The sequence below is a fragment of the Aricia agestis genome, chromosome 1, assembly GCF_905147365.1.
Source record: "Aricia agestis chromosome 1, ilAriAges1.1, whole genome shotgun sequence".
In the NCBI taxonomy this organism is placed as follows: domain Eukaryota; kingdom Metazoa; phylum Arthropoda; class Insecta; order Lepidoptera; family Lycaenidae; genus Aricia; species Aricia agestis.
This window is the reverse complement of record NC_056406.1, coordinates 22,505,428-22,526,993: the sequence shown is the minus strand read 5'-3', so window position 1 is coordinate 22,526,993 and position 21,566 is coordinate 22,505,428. Positions and strand designations below refer to the sequence as shown.

Sequence of the window (21,566 nt, the reverse complement as noted above, 5' to 3'; positions counted from 1 at the left end):
CTAACATCTAGGCATTCTTATAGAAATATTCTACGTTAATAAAAAATAAATACTATTAACTATGATTTCCTGTCTTCATCAATCTAACATAATTCAAGCTACTAAAGATTTAAATCAAATATTTTCATTAAATGAAAAAGGTTATATTGAAAATAGTTAATTTAAAATCAAAGAGAACAGCTTTTAATGAGATAGCCGGTACAAGAGATCAAATCATCCATTAGTTTGCGTTCATTACATCGTGGACCGCAGTTAGGCTTTTGACACGACAGACAAACGCATATATCGTGACTTTGGCCAGTAAAGTCAGTTTGTTGATAAAGTCAATTAGCGGTATCGAAGCGGGGCCCCGTATCGGTGACGCGGGCCCACCCTCGCGCCCGTCGCGGAGCCCCGGCGCGCCATTGGTCGGGCGTGCCACAGGGGAGTGGCTTCGGTCCGCCACGTTTTTTGTCGTACTTTTTTGAACCACGCGTCGCGAAGTCAACTTTATTCACCATCAGTCGATCGAAGGCGTTGGTGTGTCGTAGTTTATTGCCGCGTTCACGTTGCGATTAATCTGTGACATTATCGTCTGTGATCTCGTCAGGTTTTGTGATTAAGAACATTGAGTTTGTTTGGAGTTTATTTTTATCCAGAAAATAAATATTTTTGTTGTGGTAAGTTTGTTTTTATTTTTTAAATTTATATTTGAAGCTCACAATTATTATTACTCTTGCACGTGTATCCTTATCATGAGCTACTTGTTTGAATTATACCTAAGAAATTTAATTATAATTTTAAAATGTTCATATCCTTATGAGAAAAATGCAAAGTAAGTATAGTAATTAAATCATATTATATTGATTTAAAAAATGGATTAAGAGTGAATAAGTAACTTTAATTTAATTAATTAATGAGGTGCTTTAATTTTCTAATTACGTCAATTATTATTAAGAGCTACGATTCCGTTCACGAAGGATTATTTAGTAATTTATCATTTTTATTGTAATTTATAATATTTTAAATGAATAAAATAACCTTTTGGCTTAATAAAACTGCAGCAAATAAATTAATCAAAAAATAATTTTCGCTCAAAATACCTGACGTTTCAAATGCATTTGCATAATTAGGTAAATTTTATAGCTTTATTGAATTAAAGCCGATGTCAGGTCCAAAATTGGACGCAGCGGGGTCCCTCTTGTTAATATTGTTTATCGCCTGTATTACGGCCTCAAAGGTTATCCCCATACCTCAGGCTGCAGATGATAACAATAGACTTTTTATTGAAAACATTTTATTGACTTTTTTATACTCCCGATCACTTTAAAGGTGATTTTAATACGCTACACGGCCCTTAAACTGCTCGCGGCTCTGATACACTTTGAGGTGTAAATCATTGATTTTGTGAGTTTTATAATTTTTGTAACTTGTCAGTTTTATGGATTTTATTACGATTAAACGTTATTCCTTTAATGACTTTAACTGGAGGTGTTAGAAATTATTTATTGACTTTAAAAATAAATTAAAATACATATGTACTTTGTAACATAAATATACTTTTATATTTTACCCGGTCCTTAGTCCTTACCCAACAAGGTTTTAATCAAAACTACATTAACTCAAAACTTTTAGGATACCTACCGCTTATCTCTAACATCTAAAATATTAAAATCATATCATAACAAGCTATCAGGAATCACAGGGCAAAACGAAAATTAATTTAAGACAGTAAAAGACTTAAGAACGCAACAATAAATTGCCACTGTCATAAACTAAAAGTTTTATAGCAATTTAAAGTTTTGTTTAACTGCTTTATAATTTCAAATTAAAATTATGCAATGGGCATGTTTAAAATATAAAGAGATAAAAGGCAATGGGTACCTGATGATGGACGACGCCGCCGCGGTCGACCTCGCAAAAGATGGCGCGATGAACTTGACACATACAAGCCAGGTTGGCCGACGGTGGCGATGGATCGGGATGAATGGAAGGACTTGGGGGAGGCCTTTGCCCAGCAGTGGGACAGCATAGGCTCTTAAAACAAACAAAACAAAAGGCAAACTAAAATATTTTAAATAATATATTTTTTTAAACATTACAATTTTTTTTTAATAAAATAAGGTGGCAAACGAGCAAACGGGTCACCTGATGGAAAGCAACTTCCGTCGCCCATGGACACTCGCAGCATCAGAAGAGCTGCAGGTGCGTTGCCGGCCTTTTAAGAGGGAATAGGATAATAGCGGAGGGTAGGGATGGGAAGGGAAGGGAAAAGGGGAGGACAGGGAAGGGAATTGGGCCTCCGATAACTCACTCACTCGGCGTGAAACAGCGCAAGCGCTGTTTCACGCCAGTTTTCTGTGAGAACGTGGTATTTCTCCGGCCGAGCCGGCCCATTCATGCCGAAGCATGGCTCTCCCACGTATATAGGTATTATAATTAGTTTCATATTATAATACATATTTATATGTTTTAGCAATTTACTGTACAGTGTCTAAAGTCCTACTTTTAAGTACTTTTTTTCCTTGGGGCCCTTTCAAACTACTCAAGGACTGACTGAGAAGGAAATTCAATGGCATTTTCCAGATAGTTAGTACTACAAATAATATCGTAAAAACTACTTTTTCTAATCTACATCTTCATTTTGAAAATCTCAAACTCAATTTAGAAATTACAGTTCCTTAAAAAGCTTATAAAATCTAAACATGTTAATTATATATCTGAAAAGGAAACCCCGTATTGTACCGTGATTGAGTCTTCACATGACAAAGGAGAAGGTTCTATAGTTTTTTATTGGAAGGGTTTGGGTTCAATCTGAATTCGATTAACATCTGATAATGGTTCCTTGACTAGCTTTTGCTAAATCATGCGTTTGCTTTTCCTATTTTATGTATTACCTCTTTCCGATATTGGGATTTTTTTTACAGTATTCTGTTTTTGTCTGTCATTAATAAATGTTGAATTTATTTAGCTTATCTTTTAGACATTTTAGATAACAAAAATACCTACTATTTTGCTTAAATTGATGGATATTATTTTATTTTTTGGTTTGTGTAAGTCCTAAGGATTATAATTTAAGTAGACTAGGTACTTAAAGCTTGTATAGTACTTAGGTACTTAATAGTTATACCTAATGTACGCTATTAAAAAAAAAATAACTTCCACTTAGTAAATAATCTTAAAAATCTCTTATACCTACATACTTATCTCTTAACTAAGATTATTCATTTAAGAAGGTTAATCTGATTATGTTAAAGTAGGTTGCTTACCAACTTCTACTAATTGCGATAATCTTCTTTTCTTAACTGATCTCTTGGTTTGTTAAAATATGTACATTGGTCTTTTAAGACCTTAATTTTAGTATAATGACTGCAGAAGTATATCTGTCTGTGCGTTAGTTTTTCCGCTGATTTAGGTAACATTAGAAATGGAAGAGGCCCGAGGAAGATCATGATCATCAAAGATGTATTGCTGAAAATTGTACGGTTCCCGTTGAAACAAGTTTATTGCGAGAATGAAATTGCCGTTAATGTCTATTAAGAAATTCTTATACAAACGTTACCAAGATCATTTCCCATACTAGAATATTTACCATATTTGAGTTATTATTCAGCTTAACATAGAAATTACCTAGGTTGGTAAATATTCTCGTATGGGAAATGATCTTGGTATTCCGTTTGTATGAGAATTGCGATGGCTCCCGACCCGGACTCTTCAAATAGTAATGTGTCACAAAACACCTTTAATATAATAATATGATAATATCATTGCGCCTTTTGAATTAAGCTCGTTAATTTGTTGATATTTCCCCGGGGGGTAAACCGCTAATACACCTTTTGCCAGTCGGGTATATTATGGGGCGTTAATTTTTAACATTACTGGCTTTCAAATATGGCATATTATTATATCATAGTTAAATTACATTAAGTTGATTCTGAATAATATTATGAATTTTGATTCAGTATAATATGCAAATCTAAATCGTTTTTATGTGCAATGGCTCGCAGCTTATTTGAGCCTAGACTGCAATTTACAGTATCAATTATCTTTTGGTAGTTTTATTGCAACATCACGCTTTATATTTTGTAACGATACAGCAGATGATTGACATGGCACAGTCTTCTGTGGCTTTTCAGCCATTTTTCTACCACATTCCTTATTTTTCTACCAAATTGTGCTACCTTCGTTCATGCTGGTACAAATTATGTAACAGTTTCTACCATTTGTATTACTTTAGGTACTTATCACTGACACTAAATTATTTTTAATTGCTCCTCTTTACTGATTTTATTACTTATAACTATTAACTAATTACAATATATTTTATATTTTCCGTAATGTGAGTTAATTTTTCGTAAGCATAATATTGTGCATAGCTATTGTACTAATTTAAAATATTATAGCGACTTTAAAAATTTCCATCTTAAATCAATTAATTTTCTACCATGAAAATTAATTAATTTACTACCATATTTATAGATTACGACATTACGATGCTAGTACTCATAGAAACGGATTCGAAACACAATTTCCTATTTTTATTGGGTATTAAGTTAATTTCAGGATTCCATTATTGTCAACTAGCTCTAGTTGATGCCCGCAACTCCGTTACGCCAAAAATAGTTTATCGCGCGGGAACCGTACATTTTTCCGGCTTAAATATATCTCCATACCAAATTTCAGCAAAATCGGCGCAGCGGTTTGAGCGTGAAGAGGTAACAGACAGACAGACACACTTTAGTATTAGTATGGATATGGATTCTCGGAACCCTTATAATTTCGACAAGTCCATTTTTGGTTTACCATCCAAAAGCTTAGTGCAGGAATGAAAGTTTTCACGGATATGCGGACATCCCGGTCGCATGTTGTAAAGATATTTTAAAAATAATTTGACATATAAATCGATAAGTATGTCATTACAGATGATTTCGGAACCTTTCTATGTGTTCTAACACGCGCTTGGCCAGTTATTAACATTTTACAACTAACTTCTAACCCCTAACTCACCAGTAGTATAAGTAGGCCTTAAAATAATGTTTGTGGATGTTTAATTTAAATGCGTTCATTTGTTTTCTATGAACATTCCTTGCTGTCGTTATGGGATTTTCAACCTTGTGATATTGACTTAAGGGCGTTACGTCCCAGGTAAGATGAGTCAGACACTTTGAGCTTATCAGCGGGTTTAGAGTAATCCGGGGCACCATTAACACTTAAGCCTAATGGACAAAAACCTCTAATCCACCACTTCTGTGTTGATAAAAATACCTTGCAAATAACTAAAGAAAGGAAAATAAATAACTAGTTGTTCCCCCCATCTTCGTATGCTTAGAAATTCGTATTCCATAAAAAGAATAAAAAATAAAGTATGTCAGTGGGTTTTTTCGTGATCCTAGGGGTTTCAGGGATTCTTAATATCGCTATAATATACCAAATCATCAAATTCACTTCAGTGGTTTGTATGTACGGACCCCTTAAAACATACAGACAATAAGTATGTTAGAGTCTGTATGTTAAAGGGGTCCTTACATACAAACCACTCTCAGTATGTTAAAGGCACACTTTCACATAATACCTACTTTACAATCTGCAAAAAGTATGTTAGTGTCTAAACACACTATGCCGAATTTCCGCGGCGGAAGTTCGACTTGATTCCACCTGCAATGTATTTTAAATTACCGATGACACACTATTCCGTCGCGTTCCGTCCGTGTATTGTATGCGTTTGACATTGCGGGCGTAATCATGCGGAATTTCCGCCGCGTAACTTCGGTTTAGTGTGTTTAGACACTCAGGTGCTTTCTTACAATTCTAAATATCGCTATATACCAAATCATCAAGTTTATTTCGGCGGTTTGTGTAAACATAATATAGACAGACACAATTTCACATAATACTTTACAATCTGTAAAAAGTACGTAAAAGGCGCACGCGCGTTGATGTCTTTCACTTCGGGGTCATTCCTTATTCCTTTTATCCGACTTAGGCAACATTAAAAGAAAGGATAATGATTTCACACTCTTCTTTTGTATGTCTGTTACACATAATATAAGATACGGAAGTTTTTTTTTCTAAATATAGACCTATATAATATGTAAGCATCCACAAAATTCCATATATTAACATTATCATACAACACACTTCTGGATTTTTTTTCTCTTCAAACTCTTACACAAAGACGTATATGCTTTGATCAAATGTTTCTCTATTAGATTTGTCACAATTTAATTGACTGTAATGATTTGATAAACCAAATCTACCTTCGCATACCTAGTCGCTCACAACGAATCCATGACTAGTACACACATAAGCTGCTTGCTCCTACACCGAGCAGGACGAATGCTGGTGATAGGGCACCAAAAGCTACAACGATAATTTCGCGAACATCGATATGTTTGTATTATCTTTGTTTCAGTTCAAAGAACAGCTATTAAAAAACATTCATTGAAATTTGTTAAAGATTCTTTTTTATAGGTACTTACTACAAAATTCATATTATGTTTGTGAGTTGATCGACTACATGTAAACGTTACCGGTATGCCAATTTGCTTGTAATCGTTATTGTTATATTGTTCATAAAATAAGTTATATTGTGGATAATGGTGTTGGTTGCGTAATTACCTTAATTTCATTGTTTACTTATGTCGTGTTGTCCCAAATAAAAAAAAAATAAAAAATAACACTGACAACTATCCGTGGCTTACCCTACACGTAATTAGGGTAACAGCGCGTTAGCACCTGCGGCCCGCGGGGGGGCTCAGCCGGCCTCCTAGGGCTCCACATTATTACCTCATAGCGCCAGTCTGGGTTAAGGTTAATCGTGGATTAAAAATATCACTCTCGTTTTAAATATTTATAAAGCAAAAGTAGGCATTTATACTATTTTATATTATATAAATAAAATACTTGTGGCACTCGAGGACGAACGCGATAAAGCTATTGCATCGCATTTTTTATCAACTTATGTAATAATTTTGTAATAACGCATTCGCATACGTCTAAGTAATAGACGATGCACGGCAACGCTGCACGGACCGGAGTGCGGGTGTTAGGTTTTTTTTCGTTACGAAATTTCTTGATTCGGTGGCCACGCTCAAAGTCCGCGATAAAAGGTATGGAATATCCTAAAAGTGTAATGAATAATTCAAGCTTAAGCCGATGATGAAACCTGATGAAACTTTCACAAAGCGCGGATGCAGTTGGAGGCCTAGGAAGGACAACATTTTATAAAGCAAAAAAGATACGTCATAATGGAACATACAAAAAAAAATTCATAAAAAAATGAAACGCTGATTAAATAAAATTACGTTGACAAAAAAAAATATCATGTGCCCAGTCGTGACTGGAACTAGTTATAGTATCATTTCCAACGACCATGAGGTGAATTAAAATTCAATAACCAATAATATCAATTACAAAGTCAACAAAAAAATAAAAAAATCGATAGCTAATAAGGTAGCGTTTAAGGTAAAAAATAAATTACTTTTAACGACAACATAGACAATAATTAAACATTTACAGGTAATATTTAGACATTGCAATTTAAAAGCATTGTAAGAAATATAATAAATAGCAGCTATTTATGATTGCATGTTCATTTGATCTGACCTTAAGGACTCAGGTGAAGAAAAGTATGTATAAGTGCATTTTAGAACGCTCATCGCATTTTTCATAATACGAGTATTTTAAGTAAGACTAAGTTAGAAATATCGGTTAAATAACATAACTTTTCCTTATTATAATTAACAATTTTACAGCCTCTTTGCTATAAATAGCTAGAGTCTAACCTCTAGACGATAGAGCTTATAAATTATTATATAAAACGTGCTTTGGTGCATTTTAATAATGATTTATAAATACTTTAAACCAAAAGTTTAAGCGCATAATATAATATTATAATACTTAATTATATTAGTAAGTAATCGGTAGACTCTGCTACTATACTAAATTATAATATTTAAACTCATAATCAAGTATTGATAGAGCCATCATTGTTGTCAATATTTTGCCTCCATTAGCACTACCAACAAGCAAGACTCTACAAAACTATTGTTGTAGAAATTTCAATTTCGTTTTAATTGTTTTTTGTGTTGGAAAGTTGCCGCGAAGTAATGGCGCGGCAAGCGATGGCCGACTGCCGAGTGGACGCACCGCTAAACACCGCAAAAACTGTCAACGCGCCTTAAGCCTTCGTTATACGAGAACGACTTGCTGTAGATGTAAAATAATTTAACCCAATTTTAAATAAAATAGTAAAAAAATATTATATTCATAGCAAAACCAAAGAAAGTACCAAAATTACACAATACTTACAGAAGATCTTAATACTTATTCGAGGCATTAAATACTTCTCAGGTAGCACAAAATTGCTGAGTAGCGGCTGTGGGCACGCTTTTTACATCACCATTTGCTATGAAAAATTGCTATATAAGCTTCTACCTCTGCATGACCAAATTGGGCACTCTTTATACATATATTTTATAAGAACCTGTTTTAAAATATAATTATAGTTTATGACAGTTTCTTATAAAAATCCTTCATTTATAAACATTGACATTATACACTTTAAACATATAATTGCATATTAAATATTTATGTAATTTATTTAATTTCTATATTACTAAGAAAACTCATTATTTAACAATCAACATTATTTATCTGCGCATTAACTCTACCTTCAAGTTTATATTATACTTAATCATCAACTGAGGTTTTGCAAATCGATTGAGTATGATCGGGCCTTTTCATCTGTAGACCCAATCAGTGGCAAATATTCTAATATCTGATCACTCAACCGAACACTTCTTTTTCTGTTTAAATTGAATAGTTTTTTTTTGTAATCTAATTTTGAAGAAAGTACGTGAGGCAGCGGTGTGAAGTCAGCCAATAATTATGTTCTTTATTTATTTAACAGTTGGTGCTACACAAACCCTTTGTGTATAACAACACCGTTTAAAAGTGAAACATCAGAATTAGAGCATTTCGGTTGAAGTTTGTATTGCTTATCGAAGCATTTAAGTACCTACAGAATGCCACGAATATTTTATTTTTAACCCTCGTCAAAACAGGGGGAGGTTGTGGGTATTGGCGAATAGCGTATTAATCTTTGGAGTTAGGTATCTAAAGCGATTTTCATTTTAGTTAACTTTCCTAATTTTAACAGTATTTTTCGCTCTAAAAATATTATATTGTTAAAACCTATACAATGTATTTTATTTAGAAGCGTAGTACCATACATTATATACACATTAATTACAATAAATATACAATAATGCGGTAGCTTCCACCATTTGTAACTACTACGCCTTTCGGAGAGAAATCTACATAATAAAATATAGTATAAATAAAAAATTAACATCTTTTACTTGTATTAATTGGTGTGAAAAAAATATTAATTCTGCCTTTTGTATCATGTTAATTTCATAATTATCTCTAAATTAAAATATATATTTGAATAACACTTGGCATAATATGATTGACTTAACAGAGCGTAGTATGTTGCTGAACAACAAAAGAATATAATATTATAATATTAACAAGTTTATAATTCCAAATTCAATTAAAAGGATTTTAAGGAAAGTCTTGAAAATAGTATGCAATATTTCTTAGAAGTAATTACATTTTATTAGCTTATACGTGGGAGAGCCATGCTTCGGCACGAATGGGCCGGCTCGACCGGAGAAATACCACGTTCTCACAGAAAACCGGCGTGAAACAGCGCTAGCGCTGTGTTTCGCCGAGTGAGTGAGTTTACCGGAGGCCCAATCCCCTACCCTATTCCTTTCCCTACCCTCCCCTATTCGCTTCCCATCCCTACCCTCCCCTATTACCCTATTCCCTCTTAAAAGGCTGTCAACGCACCTGCAGCTCTTCTGATGCTGCGAGTGTCCATGGGCGACGGAAGTTGCTTTCCATCAGGTGACCCGTTTGCTCGTTTGCCCCCTTATTTCATAAAAAAAAAAACATTTTATATCATGCGAACATCATTGTGGGCTTCCTAGACGGAATAAGGTGTTACCCATGTAACTTTTTTATGTTATTAAGAAAATTACAACCTTAAAACTTAATTAAGTATTAAAATACTAAATATAGCTAACTATAAGGTTAATTACCGTAATTATCTACTTAAATAAGTACAACTTAAGTTTAAGTTTTAATCACCAATAGGCAATTTAGCAAGTTAAATGAAACCAATTTGAGAGTAATTATTATTTATTTGTAATCAATACAGTTTTTGAGCCTTATATTAAATCATTTACCCACGTTATAAATATAATTGGCATAAAATGATCAAAAAATTGAAAACATTGAATTTAACAAAATATATAACAATATTTTGTGCCAAAATTTAAAGTCTACAATATCGTTTAGAACTAACAAGTAGCCCCAAAATTTAATTATTTCATTACCGACGATATTGAGGTCGTGAACAATTAACATTTAATTACTCCTTAACTTTAAAACGCTATTTTGTACACGGAGTTTCGAATACATTTACGAGGCAGTTATTATTCTGTTCCACCGCTAACCTTGGAATGAGTTTTCAGCATATTAAATTAAAGTTATTATACACTATTATTATGTTAATCGTGTAATTAAATGATGGATAATGAGCGTCCACATCGTTAACAGTCGATGGTATCTCATAACACTGTTGATCGTCGACCACATACGTACTTAATATATTGTGTTCTGCAGATTCTGTGATTAATTATTACTTCTTTATAAGATCATAGATATACTTATCTACATGTAAATATATAGTTTGATTAGGTAAACGTCCAGCAGATGAATGGAAAGAGACATTTTTGTAGCTGAAACAAATCTCAATAACATGATTTCATAAGCTCATGAAGTTATTAGTTAACCTGCTAAGATGGTAGTAGATAAGTAGGATGGTAGGTAGGGTACTGATTCTAAAAACATGCGACGTGGTGAAATATATTTTTTTAAATGAAATAAGGGGGCAAACGAGCAAACGGGTCACCTGATGGAAAGCAACTTCCGTCGCCCATGCTCGGAGCGTCAGAAGAGCTGCAAGTGCGTTGCCGACCTTTTAAGAGGGAATAGGTTAATATAGTAAGGAAGGGAAGAGAATAGGGGAGGTAGGGACGGGAAGGGAATAGGGGAGGGTAGAGAGGGGAATAGGGTAGGGGATTGGGCCTCCGGTAAACTCACTCACTCGACGAAACACAGCGCAAGCGCTGTTTCATGCCGGTTTTCTGTGAGAACGTGGTATTTCTCCGATCGAGCCGGCCCATTCGTGCCAAAGCATGGGTCTCCCACGTCTAAATATAAAAGTAGATACAAAGTCTTGTTATTCTTCAGTTAATTGGATACACATAAAACGCTAGGTCAATTAAGTTTCTAGCCTACCTGGAATCTGAAAAATCTCATTATCGACACCAGTTATGAGTTAATTTAGATGATAATTAGTATTTATTGGGTCGTAAATAGTCCAATAGTGGGTAGAAAGTATCGGGGTAGCCGCGTGGAACAAACAGGTGGGTCGCGCTCCATAGCGCCTGATCGCACACGCCGGCTGCCAGACGCTTTGATGAGCCGACTACAGGATGTCTAGGATAGAGCTATGAAACTTCCAGTACTGAAACAGTGCGGAATAAATACCTAAGACCAGGACAGCAGGAATGGCAGTCAGAGCATAATACGTTTAAAATTTAGAGCGCCGAAAGAGGAACTCTGTACTGATACTATAAAGTTGAAAAAAGGTCTGACTGAAAGTAGTTCCATACTTTTAGGAATCTGGACCAACGTGGATAAGACTGGGAGAGCATACCTATATTATGCCCTACAGAACGCTGAAAGCGGCACTCTCTTGTTTTCAGAGAGTTAAAAATTGAAGATTTATGTTGCGTCAAATATCAATGTGAAGTCAGTCAATTCGGCATTCAATTTCCATAGTGTTAATAACAGTGAATTAAAACGTCCATGTATGATAATTGATAAAGAATGTTGCTATAACTAGACCAAATTTAGTAGTAAGTAATAAGCCGAATTTTTTCTCTAGAAAAAAAAACATAAAGCACATCTGACGAGTTCAACCCGGTATTAATGGAGCTGTTAGTTAAAATTAACTGTAACTTGAACCACTGTACCGGCAAATTGGCTCAAATGTAATTAGTCTTTGATTAGAACTCAACTAATCGACGATTCTCCGATAAACACATTAACTCTTAATTAAACTTATTAACTGTAAACGTTTTATACGTTTTTGATTGATAATTGCCTTTTATGCGTTGTAATGATACTTTTATTGCGAAATTGTTGTTTATCCTGCTATCTTAATAATTGAACGACACTAGCACAAGTTAAAGCTATATTTATTTGTGGATTAAGTATAATGGCCATCGTGTTCCTCCTATTTATTATATTTTGTTATCCGAATATAACACAAATTATTGCATTGCGTAAGCAGTGTACAGATGGCGGTCGACCAACGCGGGCTACGTCTTTTGGTCGGATTATGTCAATCAATGTTAGCTGTGATTTGTCAGCTGGGTTTGACATAACGAGACCAAATTAAGCAGGTCCTCCATCTGCCTCTAAATAAACTTCTCCTATAGTACCATGAAAACTAGCATAGAGTAAACTTAAGCGATTGTCACTGCTTTACATACCGCCTAGCTCAAAATGTGGCAGCCAGAAGTCAATACAATAGTCGTTAGCTAATTCCGGAAGCTAAATAATAATTATTAAGTAGCTACCGAAATTAAATACGATTAAGCTTGCTACAGCGATCAGACGCATGTAGCCAGTCTGCTCAAATCAGTCACATCTTACATACACAATTTGTTTTCTAATATTCTCCGCAATTGCAATATCTCCTTTCATTAACACCTACCATACGTAATTCTAATTTGAATAATAAAGTACAATAATGGTTGGAATTTCTCTTTAATTTTATGAGCTTATTAAATTTTACGTCTGTATAATGTTATTACTTATTATGATTTCAAAATGGCTCTACGCGCTGGAACGCCTGCTATTGGTGGATACGGCGTAATTACCTCGCTGCGTATGTATTCTTGTAAAAATAATTCCATTGTTTATTATATTTAATTATTTTATTCCATATTAAATATAATTAATCTGCCCTTCTTTTATTGTACGTTTAATATACCTAAATTAGGTATTATCAGGGATAAAATTAAATAATATGAAAAATCGCAAAATTTTTTAAGAAAGACCCAATCCAGTATACAATCCAATTTTTTAGGAACCAAATGTATATAAAAAGAAAACTGTACAACGCCATAGTTACTCTTTTTCTTATTGTTGGTTTTCCTAGCTTTATATTCGAAATGCGTAGGTAAATCAATGTTTGAAATTAACATGTGTTTACATTTATATGACGTTATAATAGTCGATGGTTAAGTATCACATTAATGTGTCTCGTTTTAACTGAAGGGTTAGGGTGAGTGTCCACTGTCCGAAGTAATTAAGATGAGGAAGTCGATAGCCGGTTAATTGTGCCTGACGATTGTTCAGCTGCCCCAATTATTAATAATAACTGATCTTATCGCAAATAAAGGATTGATTGTTTGGTTTATAATATTACCTATCGGTTTATCTATTATTTGTTTGTTGATGAGTAACGGTAGTACGGATTTAACTATCTTAGATACCGCTGAATAAATAATGCACGTCTTCTTAAGTAACGATAAAGGAAAAAACTTTGCGGTCGCGACACCACAAGATGTTTGGCGAGAGTAGCTCGTGTGCGCCAATCGCAAAATACATTTTTATAAATACATCTTTTAAATACAATGCGATGTGATTTTTGTTAATTAAGAAAAATTTACAGCATTACCGTGCTAGTTAATTTCACTAAATGTTACTGTTACATCGCCGTGTTATGCATACAATTACAATTTCTGATTTTAACAATTTTATATACTGTTAACTCGGCGTGGTCACGGTCTGTTTGCGGCGGACAATTCGTGATGTTAAGTTTAATCAACTTTTGCGAGACATTTTACTCACTATCCTTTGAAATAAAAAGTAATATTGTCTTCTTAAAAAGACTTGTAAATAGTGGTCTTTATAACTATAAAATCTAGTGCCTAAATATCAATTTTTCGAAAAAAAAAACTTTTAGACTTTTTTGGTACTATCAGAAAAGTTGATTTATAGGCTGATTGCGGACCTCATTATGTCAAATTCAGCCTATAGATATTCACCACATGAATTTCGCGCCATTTGTACGACGGTACAAAATATTCAATTTTATCAACTTTTGCCTGCATATTTCTAACCACCTTTTGTTCACTCCACCTTCACGTGGCGGCTCTTTACATCCCAACCATACCTTTAACACAATATTATCATCTTATCGCAGATGGGTGTATCGGAAGGTTCATCGACCCCCGAGCTGCACGAGGACGAGGAGCTGCCGCGCCGCAAGCAGCGCCGCTACCGCACCACCTTCACCAGCTACCAGCTGGACGAACTGGAGAAGGCGTTCGGCAGAACCCACTACCCTGATGTATTCACCAGGTAATTTCATATTAACATGCTTTACGATTTTTACCTGTCTCCAGAAGTCTAATTAATTCGAAACATTGCATACGCATTACGTGTTGATGAATTGGGAATATCTTATCATATTTTTTTTGTTTCAGAGAGGAATTGGCGCTGAAAATAGGACTAACTGAAGCAAGAATTCAGGTAATTCCCAAATCTAACCACTTTAAATATTTTTGTCGAAATAACTTGAATGCAACATTCATTTAACTTAATTTGTTGACAAAAATTATCCGTTATCACTAATACAAAAATATAGAATTCAGCCATATTCCGTTATGCAGTTACGGTTAGAGAAAGAGACACAGAGACACCAGCGGGGCTAAAATGGTCGCTTTGAAGAATCATGATATGATTCATTTTTCTAAAATTGCAAAATGCAACTCTGCTTGCAATTCATTTCTATATTTTTGTACTGATTTGACATTTGTCAGTTTGACAATTTATTTGCTGAATTGATTGAGAAGAATTGCTAAATGTGACCATTTTAGCCCCGCAGCATTTTTATCACCAGAGACACCGTCCCTTTCTCGCCAAATACCCAACCCCTCAATTACACTTTCTTTCACCTTGATGGTTCCCTTAAACACTAATTGACTAATTACCATCATTTTTTGTTGAAACACGCCATAATTAATAAATATGGCGTTATTATCGCGAAAGGTCAACTGGTAAAAAGTTAACGACTTATTTACAAGATGCGAAGATATTCCGCGGGCTTTGTGATAAGTCGGTGCGGTCGTCGCCAAGCCTATGTACCACTTTTGAGCCTTATCCCTATGTAAATAGAGTCGGAATGCGGTACACTGTTCGACGACAGTACGTGCAGATATGTCATGTTGTAAAACTTCATTGACGCAATTATACATGAGGGAGTGAAGACATTACCGGCTCCTTTGAGTTGCCGCGACAATTTTTGAGCGGTTAATGGCGTAGTATGAAGCGTCATTGTCGACGGCAAAGTTTGGTGTAATGTGGTTATAATTTAAACTAAATGAGATTTTATTTAAACAAGCTAACTCAGTAACCATTATTAAAGCACAACATTTAAAGTTAATCATAGAACAACTTTTCTGAAACTTAGATAAGGCCGCGTCCAGCAATCATGCTAAAGCTACGACACTTTTTTTTGTATTTAACATATTTTTCATAGACTACATGGGTTATTGGTACTTGTCACTTGATGAGATGCCTTGTAATCTGTGGCGCGTCTGCACCGAGCCACAGATTACAATATAATATTAATACAAGTAACAGAGCATAATTAAGTTTAAGAAGACCATTACATATTATTATTATGTAGTAGGCCGTTTCTATAATTCGGTATTTAACACAATGTCGCAATTATTTGAGGCTTTTATAACGATTACAAAACTTGGACACATTTAATAATTAATTTAATGCGAATATTTAAATATAAGGACATGTGCCGAGGAATGTACGATTTTATCAATTAATAGCTGATTACTTTAGTAGCCTATGTCGTCACGATATTATCGAAACACTTGAATACTAATACGTAGCCTAACGCAACAAATATATTATTCTACACATTAAATCATTGAGACTATATCATAAACAATAAAATTTGAATAATATTCGAGGAAATATACTTTAAACGGCCTAACGATTTAATAAAAAATTCATCACCTTTAGTCGTTGATTGTAGTAATAATATATTCAGTTAGACCGTTAATAATGATTTAAAACAAAAAAAACAATTTTAATTACCTTACCCATTACGAACGATTAAAACAAAAACTTTTTAAATTAACAATTATTTAGGTACGCAACTACTCTAGGTTTTGGAGCGCATTAAGTTTAAACATTTTTATTGTTTTAGTTATAACAATTAAAATATTAAATACTAAATAATATTTTATCTTAATTTATCTCAGTAATGATCTTAAAATATAAAACCTGTTGGTTTATTATTACTTAAACATTTTAAATATGTAATTGTTATCAGGCATGATGTAAAAACCGAATAATTTTAAATGATTTGTTTAATTTTCGAATTTGTATTTGTTAGACGAGGACGGGCCATTATATGCCATTATTGACCACTTCGTAAAGATACAATGTCAAATATTACAATGACAATAATTATATGATATTGGAGACAGCAAGAGTATGTCAAAAGATCGCCAAGTAGCGGTCGCTGGTGTCTCGTCTGCGCGCAACTTTTGAAGGTTCCACGCCATATAATTTTATTTACAGTAGCCCAAATTAATAAACATTATTATTTATTAAGTTTCACAGTACATTTAAGCCGCCCCGTTTAGATAGAAGTGCATAGATAACATTATTATATTAATATGCGTAAACTTTACTTTTGATTCAGTAATTAAAAGGTACGCTGACCCTACGAAAGGGTAGCCCTTATCGTCGAAGGGAATTTGAATAAAATAATAATATTTTGACCTAGTGAAGGGATTATTAAATTTTTGGATAATTGGGTTTAAAAGTTTAAGCTCGTTAGTTTTGTTAACGTTAAATGCCATTCCTTTTATGGCTTATATTTACATACAAGTTATGTTACAGTGTTCTTTAAATTCCTAATTTAATATGCAGCGATAATATTATGGTAAATAGCGTTTATGATTAAATCATAAGTTTCAGTAAAATTGTGGCGAAAAACTAAAATTTGGAACTTAAAATATGTATACTATATTGTGTATTACATACAGTATCTTGTGATTATATCTACTGGATTACTTATTAGTTATTAGTTATTTACTATTTACAATAACTAAATTTATTTTTATTTTTTATTTATAATAATTAATCCTAAGAACGAGTTCAGAATAAAAACAGTACTGATTAAAAGGAACTAATTATTTAACTCGGTATTGTTATCTATTAATAGGGTTATGTACCCACCACAGTCATACAGTATTGTACCATTAGAGAAATTGATTCAGTGACAGAATATGACGGATCTACGTTATTTCGTGCCGTTTTATCGAATCAATGTAAGTCGCTTCACTTAACCCGACCAAATAATGTAGGTCTGCTATCACTATGAATTTTCTCTGACAGTAGATAACTGTGGTAGGTATTATTAGCAATCTCACAGTCCCCGGGTGGGCCGCTACCCTGATCTCATAAAAACACTAAACACACGCAAAACCCTCGTTTAACAAGCGACAAACGACGACTTATCCCATATAAGTCAGTTTTCAAAGCTCCCACCGAACGTAGCACAATTATGTCAGTCAATCTGCCCTTTTTAGTCATTTTCTTGTCGATGCCGATGTAAATTAATAAATTTTATGTCTCAAGAAAAATTTTTACTCGGTTCAAAGTAATTAGAGCTAAATGTATTAGCATTTAGTTATGGACGTAGTAGTTTTGATTGGCGGGTACCGCTGCGCGCTGTGTTAAGTTGTATGGGTTTTTTACTCCCATAATGTATGTCATAAAGTGGCACAAGTTGCTTAGATTTTTTTAGGTTTCCGTACCCAAAGGGTAAAAACGGGACCCTATTTCTAAGACTTCGTTGTCTGTCCGTCTGTCTGTCCGTCTGTCGCCAGGCTGTATCACAGGAACCGCTATAGCTACACTTCTGAAATTTTCACAGATTGTGTATATCTGTTGCCGCTATAACAACAAATACTAAAAACAAAATAATATTAATATTTAAGGGGGCTCTCATACAACAAACATGTTTTTTTAGCCTTTTTTGCTCGAAATCAATAATGGCAATAAGTAGACACTTGAAATTTTCACAAAGGCCTTCAATATAATATGTGTATTTAATATTTAATAATAATATTTAAATAAAATAAAAATTTAAGGGGGCAATCCCATACAAAAATACAATTTTTCGCCTATTTTTGCTCTATAACGGAGTCCGACTCGCACTTGTCCGATTTTTTTATATTATTAGAAATATGTCTTAATTTTTAATAAGATATCATTTTCAGAAAAAAAATATCTCGAAACGTCGCGCGTCGCGACATCGTAAGCGCCAGGCGCCAAGCGTTAGAAAACGATACCAATATTTTTGTTTGTGTAATAAATCTCCCGAATCTAGAGCGCACAGAAACGAAAACTAAGTATTTGCGTACAATTTCCAGCAGCTGCGATTGGTCTTTGCACTTTATCCGCACTACCCGGCGACATTTAGGAGTCTAAAACGACCGATGAATCAAAGTTTTGCAAATCCAATTTGTTACGTGTCATTTTATCGAAAGCTTTTAGGTTCATGCACTATAAATTAACATAACGTCGCGAATTTTATTTTCATATCTAGAGTTATAAATATCTGTCCCGCCTAAACGGCCGGCATTATTTATAAAGTTTTTATAGTAAAAGGTGTAAGTGAATATGGGGTTTTAAATAAAAATTTATGTAAATGACGAGTAGAGTCGAGCTCTATAAATTAACATTGGAAAGTACAAAAAGTGTGTCAATTTATACGAGCGTTGTAAGCGGCAGGTTGTGAGTGTTGTAAGCGGCAGGTTGTAAACTGTGCCGTTTGCGCGAATTACATTATACGACCGTTTTGTAGTTAAGGGTGTTTTTACAATAACCTACAAATTTTATTACATGACAATTGACAACCTAAACCAAAATATACATTTATGTTCAAATTGTATTATTACAATGAGATATTTAAGAACCCCCGCAAGCTACAGTTTGCGCAGAATTTCGTATAAACCATCAACTGTGATTGTCGTAAGGAATTTCACAATTAATCAAGAGATCACATTTTTTTTTTATTGCATCTTTCTTTTTACTTTTCTCAAAGACGTTTCATAATCCATTTTACACCTGCCCACTTTTACATTTTCAGAGCCACTCATTAGTCATTGGTTCTAACCGACCTCCTCTCTTGCAGGTGTGGTTCCAGAACCGTCGCGCGAAGTGGCGCAAGCAGGAGAAGGTGGGTCCCCACGCGCACCCGTACAGCGGCTACCTGAGCCAGCCGCTGCCGGCGCCGTCGCTGTCCACCCCGCTCACCCAGCTTAGTTTCGGCTTGAGGAAGCCGTTTGACAACGCCCTAGCGTCTTTTAGGTGATTATCTATACGTTTACTTTACTTTTGATTTGTGCTTAAATAACTTAAAGGGACGTAAAGTGTCCGAAGCTGTAGGCTATCTGTCGCCCAACAATTGTTTAATTCAACACTTACCTCAAACTTGTCGTAAATGGTGAGATCAATGATCTACACGATAGTATATGAAAAATATGTAATTTGCAATGTTTAGCACTCTACAATCATCATAATTATCGAGTTTTGTGAGACCAAGCTAATAAAATATTTTGTCAACAGGTACGCAGGCACCCCCTTATTCGGCGCCCAGTATCTGCCGTCTCTTTCTCGCCCCCCACTATTCGGCGCGCCTCTCTACCCGGCGTCGCACGCGCACTTCCACTCGCTCTTCGCTAACCTCGCCGTACCCGAGTTACCCCGAGTCTCACCCGAGTCCACCCGAGTGTCTCCCGAAGTCACCCGATCGCCAGCTCCGTCTATCTCGCCCCCTATTTCCCCCGGAAGCGAGTCTTTGCCCCCCCAACCGGAGGACATGAGGAGTTCCAGCATCGCGGCTCTAAGAATGGCGGCGCGAGAGCACGAGATGAAGCTCGAAATATTGAGACAGAGAGCTGACTTGATTTGTTGATAGTGCTTTTGTTGTTAATGGTTTCAATGACTTGATGGGGTAAGATAGGCTATAGGTGAAGAAAGCTTGATCTAAGCATGTTACTGTTACCCCATCTGATCCCAGTTGCTACCTGTACAAACAGATGGTATAAGGAAGCCTTTGGAAGAAGAGGTCAGCAAGCAATGTTCCTGTTACCCCATTCAATTGATACTCGATGACCTGGTGTTAGTACCTAAGCATAGACTGGAGAAAGGAGATACAATATTTATTTTGGATCTCATTGAAAATAATTTTAGTTTTGAGTTCATCATTGGTGTGCGCTACCTTTACTATTTAGTATTTAGTAAAGGTTGTTAATTTTCATTGTAAATAACAATAATGTATTATGTAAATAGTAATAATATTAGATTTATTGTTTAGTAAATTATGAATAGATGTACATTTCACCCATCTACCTTCATAAAAGATAATATAATTCGTGCATTAAAACTTCATACTACCTTATGCAAGCTATGTTAGGAAAATTACAATATTATAATAATAAACGTACCTTATATTACCTAAAGTAGTTTCAGAATTTAGAATATTCATGGTAAGGTAGATAGTATGTGAAAAATGTTCCTTAAATGTTTACAATAATTACTGTGTAAGGAGGTTGTTATATATTTTGTTAATTATTTATACTAGGGACTAACGGTTGTACTTACCGTCCAATTAATATTAAAATATAGTGAACATTATTTAACAATAAACATATTTCACCGATTTCGTGTTTTCTTTCTTCTGTCTGATCAGGTATAAATGATTAACACATTAAAATAAATACTCTTTGGTAGGCTCTATCTTTATAATACAGAAGAGCTTAGAGTCCGTTCATATATCACAATATAGTGATTTAATGAAAATTGATAAGCGGCGTCACTACATATTAAAGGCTACCTACTAAGACTATTTACCTACTATCTAATAACTAGAAAAAGTGTTGTTAGTTTTTGTATTCTTATTATTTAAAATTGGTTCAAATTATTACTCTTAGAATAAATAAAACACTACAAGACTAGATAGATCCCATCAAAAACATTTTCATGTAAAAATGTTGCCAAGATGAGAACATAATATTACTATAATATTATATAATATTATGTTCTCATCTTGGCAAGATTTTTACATGAAAATGTTTTTGATGGGATTTCATTTATTTTTGTAAGCTAGTTTACGTTGTTTTTTCTTTTAGTTCATTTTTTAAGGTTCCGTACCCAAAGGGTAAAAACGGGACTGATTATATTACTGAGACTTCGATGACTGTCCGTCTGTCTTTCTCCAGGCTGTAACTCAAGAACCGCTATAGCCTGACTTCTGAAATTTTCACCGATTGTGTATTTCTGGTGCCGCTATAACAACAAGTACTAAAAACAACATAAAGTAAATATTTAAG

The 21,566-nt window shown here is 34.3% G+C and overlaps 1 protein-coding gene across 1 annotated transcript in view; it reads left to right on the top strand.

Annotated features, from left to right (window-relative positions):
- Positions 1 to 514: 514 nt before the first annotated feature.
- LOC121725888 (homeobox protein aristaless-like) overlaps positions 515 to 21,566 on the top strand; it is a 33,819-nt gene continuing 12,767 nt past the window's right edge. The window contains exons 1-5 of the mRNA XM_042113054.1: positions 515 to 659; positions 14,336 to 14,493; positions 14,619 to 14,664; positions 19,367 to 19,542; positions 19,801 to 20,169. Of these exons, the coding sequence (XP_041968988.1) occupies positions 14,336 to 14,493; positions 14,619 to 14,664; positions 19,367 to 19,542; positions 19,801 to 20,149 (729 nt within the window). The 5' untranslated portion in view covers positions 515 to 659 and the 3' untranslated portion in view covers positions 20,150 to 20,169. The remainder of the gene's footprint in view (positions 660 to 14,335; positions 14,494 to 14,618; positions 14,665 to 19,366; positions 19,543 to 19,800; positions 20,170 to 21,566) is intronic.